Here is a 7,010-nt window from a genome sequence, read left to right as displayed (position 1 = left end):
TATATATATATATATATATATATATGTATATATGTATCTTCTTTTCATCTTCTTTAGTACCAAGTATACCACATAAATTATCAATAGTTGTATATTTTTCTTTACTCTTTATCTTTTTTATAAAACCTCTTTAGGAATAAAATAAGAAAATATTTCTGCTTATACAAATAAATATATATTTAAAAATAATTTCTATTATTTTTTAACATGAATCACTGGCAACCTAATATCATTCTATAGCAAGAATTCATGGGATCTTAATTTCCTTTATTTAATATGTGGGATTCTGATTTTCCTCTTTGACATTAATTAGTGGATTCCAACAATAAGATGATATGTAGCATATGTATGCCTTCCAACACTCCCCTCAAGCAGTGAATAGATATCATTGATTAACACATTACTAATAATCTCCTAAAACTATACGTTGTGGAGTCCCATTGTAAAGACATAACATAAGATCCCTTGAAGACACATTGTGCAAATTAAAGTATTTTTTATAAGATCTATATCTCAACTTTAGAATCATTCTATCATGTTGCACAAAGATTTTGTGTGATATTTGTTGCTAATTTGTTATCATAACAGTTTCATAGGTCAATCCCACTCAATTTTCAGATTTTAAATGAGAATTTTCAATCATGGTAACTCTAATTTCTCTTGTGTGATTGCTCAAAATTAAGATTTTGCTAAAACTTGCCACTGATTTTTGTTTGTTTTTCCAAGTAATAAAATTTCCTCCAGCAAAGGTGCGAGATCTAGAGTTGAACCATATGTGATATGTCTACAAATTAACCTGCATAATCAACTTCTATGACGACTTCAAGTTCCAACTCTGCGTTTCTTCTAAATAAAATTCCAATTTTATGATAATTTTTCGAAAGTAATGAAGCATTTGGTAGACAGCTTCTAAGTGAACCTCCCTTAGATCCTGCATGAATCTACTTACCGTGCTCTTAGCATAAATTATATCAAGCCTCGTCTATCCAAGATAAATTAAGTTTCCCCACTAATCTTTGGTGCATTTCCATGATCATCAAAGGGTCTTATTTTGCTTCTAATTTAATTTTTAGTTAAATTGGTGTATAAGCAAGTTTACCAGCCATCTTTTTAGTTTCCTCTAGTAGATTAGTGTCATACTCTTGTTGTGAAATGAAGATCCATTGATGTAAGTGAGCAATATCAATCCATAAGAAATAGTTTAATTTTTCTAGCAATTTTACTTCAAATACTGATATCAAACACCACATCAAAGACTCATTTGCTTGCTCATTATTTCTTGTTACAATTATATTATCAACAAATCTCAATAAGATTATGACTCTCCCTATATATGAGAGATTAATAAACAAGGTCTGATCTCACAAACTTTTTATAAAATGTGATTATCATTACTTTAGCAAATCTAGAAAATCAAGCTCTAGGTGATTGTTTGAGACAATGGAATGTTTTTTTTTTTTAATTTGCATACCATGTTGGTTCCCAGAACTCCCCAAAACTAAAGTGAATATCCATATAGTTTCCTCTATATCACAACACAAAGGAATGCAAATTGAATGCCAAACCGTTGCAAATCCTACTAAAAGTTAACAGTGAATAGAAATGACTGTTATTATTCATCTTTACAACTATAGCAAATGTCTCTTGGTAACCTACTACATACGTTTGTGAAGCTCAATCTTCATCTAAACATTTGACTAGAGCAACTTATGTATAATGGCATTTACAAACAAAGCAATCTTAGTTTAAAATATCATTAAATGTTGATGAGGAACGTCAATATAATATGATGAAGTCAAAAAAGCCAACGAATTATGAGAAGCAAGAAAACATGAACAAAAAGGAAGGTTGTATCGGTAAGCTCAACAAAATCAACTAAATTTGAGGGAGAAATAATGATTGTTTTTACATTATACTATGGTTCATTCAATATGTTTGAATTGCAAGATACAGAGAGGGAATGCTAGATCCCCATTCCCTGACTCTGCTCTAAAGCAATCCCAACTTTTTCCTTACTCTAAAGTCTAAATTGTTGTCGTGACTGACAATTTATTTCCTTATCACAATCAAATGATAGTTGCCCGCCACGGACAATCAATAGTTCTCCACTTTTATTTTATGATTTTCTTATTTACCTTTCCCTCCTTTTAGTTGCTCATTTATAAGAATGGGACCCTCCTCTCCATTAATAACCTTAGCAAAATTATAGTCATTGTGGTCTCACCAACCCTTTGTCAACTTCACTCTAATATTTCCCATCATGCTCCTTTCCAAAAGATAGTAGCAGTTGCCCCACTAGATTTCCACACCTTGGGATAGCACTCATGTATACATTTCCCTCAAACTTTTAGGGCTACAATCATGATGTTATCATTTTGCTAACACATCAACCTTGCACTACTCATCAATTTTAAAAGATGAGACACATGTCAAACTTATATTCATTTTGCCTTCTTGCATTCAATTCTGATTTTCCTTTCCCAACACTGACTTATTACTTCTTAGAAAAGTCTATTCAGATTTTCTAGCAAAGCCTCGGCACAACCACACTGCTATTGATTTGGCAAATGACATTCATTATGTTGAATATAAATGAACATAGATCTAGACCATTTCTTGATAAGTATCTCCCATGCCTTTTTAAATCCCACCCTTGCAATGAATTTTTTTATTTCAGATGACTTCTTTGTTTATATAAACACCACGTTGTTGGCAACTATCCTTAAATCCCCACTTATTGCCTTCCAATAAGCTCTTTCTCTCATCCCCTTGTCGTTTACCCTTAAATTTTGCATCCCTCTAAATATGGCCTCTAAACATTCTCATCATGCCCTACTCCATTCTCATGCAATAAATATTCATACTCTCATATTCTCATACATATGCAAGCACCTAAGCCTCAAGTTTTGCCTCTCCATCCAACCCTTACCCTCTTCTTTCTCTCCCTAATCTCAACATATTTCCTCTCCTTGGCAGCAAAGTTGACACTTTCAACTTACATTAGACATGCTAACCCACTAGCATAGCCTGCCAGTGACTTACATAATATAAATTTCCACAAATGAGCATCATCTTACAAAATTACCCTCTTGCCTCCCCTTGCACATCCCTATCCCCTACCTCCTATCCCCTCTCTCAGATTCCTTCCCTAAACAATATCATAACTAGTTGGAACCTATTTGCCACACCAATGTATGGGACAACAAGATATAGACGGAAATATATATTTTATATTCGAGCTTTATCCCATGCATATAAATAATAAAAAAGTTTCATTTCATTCAATTTGATTTCTCCATATCACAAGTTGAGTTGCAATCCTTTCATGATTTATGGATACCAAGGAAATATCAAAAGATTATTCAAATTTGTGCACCCAGATCAAAGTGAAGGCTTAGCTTCATTTTAAGCTCACTTCACACCCAACTCCTTCACCCTTTCTTCATCCTGTTGTAGGTTCAGTGTTTAGAATTATTTCATAGAGGAATAAATAAAGTATTCACATGATGTTCAAGAAAGACTAAACAAGTGAAGAGAAGGGATGCCACATGGGAGCTGATGTGAAACATTATAGCTCAGTTTGCAAAAACAATTAGAATGAAAAAGAGTGGGCCACCATGTTGAAGGGGGGATAGAGGTAGAGAGAACATATGGTTGTAAAGAAGAGACGAATAAGGCAATGGATAACGAGAACTTTCACATCAATTATAGAAGAAAACAATTAAATCTTGTTTATGAATATTTAGTTTATTATACCCTGGCATCCAAAGAAATAAAAAAATTTTGGCCAAGGTACGAAAAATCTATATATTATAGGGGAATGATAAAAAAACCTTTAATAATCAGTAGTAGATTGAAATAAGTACTATCATGGAGAAATAACTAGAACGGAAAGGATTATCTTTGGGAAGTATTGGTTATGGGAAAAATGCTTGTATCATTATTTTATATCCTCTTAATTGATGATATTATCCTCTTTATTATCTTCCTTTTGTAATCTTTCAATATATCTATGTAAAAGCACCAACATTCAATCAATAATACACAAGAATTCTCACGTCCACATCTGCTTCCCCTTCTCATTCTCATCCATTTATTCTCCTAATTAACCTAGTAGCCTTGTCGCTTCCCTTGTTATAACATTTTCCACTCCTACGCTTCACTTGCCTACTTGCCACACATATATACACATTGTGATCTCGTGCTCACTTGTTTACAAGCTACACTTACCCAAAGGTCCATAAGCTAGCCCATGTCAACTACACTCAATTATGTATCACTCTCACCGTACCGCCCATACAATGCACGCGCTCATGAGCTCATTGTGATTGCACCATGCACTTTCTTGTGAGAACAATCACAACATTCCACTCATTGTCAATAGCCCAAACTCTTAGAGCTTCGCAACCTCCTGACTCACAATTTTTATTATCTAAATTTTCTCTTGAATCATCTTCTCATTTCTCAAACATATATGTGGCTTTTCATTCTTATTTCAATATATCAAAACCCTCCATCATTGATATCAATATCAAATTCATTATTACCAATTATCTACTATGATTGATGGTCTTTCGCTTCCAGAGCAATTCCTATAACAAACTCCATCTTGATGCCTCTCCACCATATAGCATTTTCACCAAAACGCATTCCAAGTTCTCAAAATAACAAACACCTAACTATGTCGTTCTTACATGGCTGTTAAACAATCTTAATGTTATACCAACTCAATAGTCATGCTTCAAAACCTTGTCAAAGAAAGGTGAAATTTTCTTTGATTAACATACCTCGAAGAAAGTAATATCTCTAGTGTAGCATTTCTACTTTGAGAATTTTTTTTTTTCTTTAGCAAACCGATATGTAAATTTAGGAGTATTAAAGTAGTTTGAGATGAAAATAAACAAGTTACACTTCAATATCACCCCTTCAATATTAATCTCAATTGTTGACAAGCTTTAGCTTTCCTATTATCGCAATTGCTACATCTCAGCGTAGAACTCTCAACTCCCAACCACCTACTTCTTACCAATAAATCTTGAAGACAAAAAAGATGTTAGATGAGTGGAGAATGAGTGGGTTGATCCCTACTTTTAAAATAAAGGAGATATATAATATTGTGTGAATTATAGATTAATTAAGTTAATGTGTCATATTTTAAAACTATGGGAGAGTTATTGAGCATAGGTGACGACCTGATACTAATGTTTCTAAAAATCAATTTGCATTCATGCTGGGTAGGTCTACTACAGAAGTTATACTTTTATTGAGAAGTTTGATAGAGAAGTATAGAGAGAATAAGGAGATTTTATAGATGATATTTAATGATTTAGAGAAACCATATGATAAAGTTCCCAGAGAAGTTCCATGGAGAGTTTTAGAAAAGAAATGGGTTAATAATGTTTATATTCAAGTCATTATGGATATGTATGCATGAATTGTTACATGTGCTCAACAAAAGATGGTTTGACCAAGTATTTTCCTATTTTAGTTTGATTACATCAAAGATCAGCCTTAAGCACATATCTTTTTGCTTTAGTCATGGATGTTTTTACCTGACAATTGTCAGAGGATGTACCCTATTGTATGCTTTTTGCTGATAATATTATTCTTATTGATAAGACTAGAGGAGTCAAAGATAAACTTGAATTAAAAATATAAGTGTATATTCAATTAAATGCATTCACTGATAAGAAAGGAGAACTTCACGGGCTTGTTTCACGGGCTCTGCAAATATTAAAACTATCTATCATTACAAAACTGAGCAATAAGACAACATTAAAAAAACCTATAGTTCAAATAGTGAAGGTTTTAAATATTCATAAGTTGCGGGACGATAACAAAAAATGATCTAGAACCTTAAAAACAACTAATTCGATCATAAGGCGAGCTACAAATCTGCACATGGTTGCAATTTAGGCCAAAATGGATAAAGATAAGAACTAAAGAATTACCCTTGACGAGTTTGATAACTAGCTGCTTCTTGGAAGAGGGTTGAGGAGGAGTAGCCTTCTTCCTGGAGAGATTGGAGGCCACACCAGTGGTAGCAATCCCCGCCGCAGATGCACCAACTCCCTTTAGTTCTTCCTGGTCAACGAACATGTTATCTTCCTCATCAACCGCCACCGCCGCCTGCGCATCAAAGCGTTCGGTGTGTGCGTGGAGGCCGTTCTTCTCTCTCTCGGATACGGACCCTGCCTGCTGGGATTTGGCCTTTTTCATAGACGAAGAGGTTGCCACTGTGGGGGATAAAGGACTTCCGAGGACTCCGCCGGAGCTGGTGGTGCTGCTGCCACAGGTGTTCGAGAATGGCCTCTTTGCGTGAGTCATCAATCAATTTCCGAGGGGCATCGCGTGGAGAGAGGTGAGAGCCGCGATTGGGTAGGAAGCTAGGGGGGCAGAGGCGGCGGAGGCGGCCGAGGCAGAGATCGAGGGTTAAGGTGCAGGAGCAAGGGGGGAGAGAGAGGTGGGCCGAGTAGAGATGTGAGATAAATCGATGATGATGAGACGCCCTTTTATTTTTATTTTCTTACCTTTTTGTATTTTGTTTCCTTTGGTGCCTCGTTTTTTTATTTTTTATTTTTTTTTATTTTTCTCGTTGGCCCGTGGAATAAAATTTCAGTCATTTCACCTCTGTATATAGACCGGACAAGGCCGAGCCGGTGAGCCGGTGCGGGCCAGATATGACCGGCCATGCTAATGTTTATCACCTACTTCGGTCCTTCCGACCTCCACTACCATAATACAATCTTTCTAACCCCTGTCTCCTCCCGACTTCAATCTTTCCGACCTCCACCGCTCGTCGGCTATAGTCCCACCAACTAAACGAACGTATTAATATTGATTCTTCCAATTTCTATTATGTAATGCATTATATATGCTATCATATATATCAAGACAATACCATTCCTACAATAAAGGGCATCATTTGTAATCAACTCCAAATAATAGTGGATTCATTTAAACTAAGCCAGGCCCCATAGTTTTTCCCCTTAGTTGTTGAGATAGTTGTT

General features: G+C 35.1%; 1 protein-coding gene across 1 annotated transcript in view; it reads right to left on the bottom strand.

Annotated features, from left to right (window-relative positions):
* LOC110112158 (cullin-4) overlaps window positions 1-6,509 on the bottom strand; it is a 43,775-nt gene extending 37,266 nt beyond the window's left edge. The window contains exon 1 of the mRNA XM_020844267.2: window positions 5,952-6,509. Within this exon, the coding sequence (XP_020699926.1) occupies window positions 5,952-6,327 (376 nt within the window). The 5' untranslated portion in view covers window positions 6,328-6,509. The remainder of the gene's footprint in view (window positions 1-5,951) is intronic.
* Between the last annotated feature and the right edge of the window lie 501 nt (window positions 6,510-7,010).

The sequence above is a fragment of the Dendrobium catenatum genome, unplaced genomic scaffold (genome assembly GCF_001605985.2).
Source record: "Dendrobium catenatum unplaced genomic scaffold, ASM160598v2 fragScaff_scaffold_989, whole genome shotgun sequence".
Classification (NCBI taxonomy): Eukaryota; Viridiplantae; Streptophyta; class Magnoliopsida; order Asparagales; family Orchidaceae; genus Dendrobium; species Dendrobium catenatum.
This window is presented reverse-complemented; position numbering and strand designations above follow the sequence as displayed.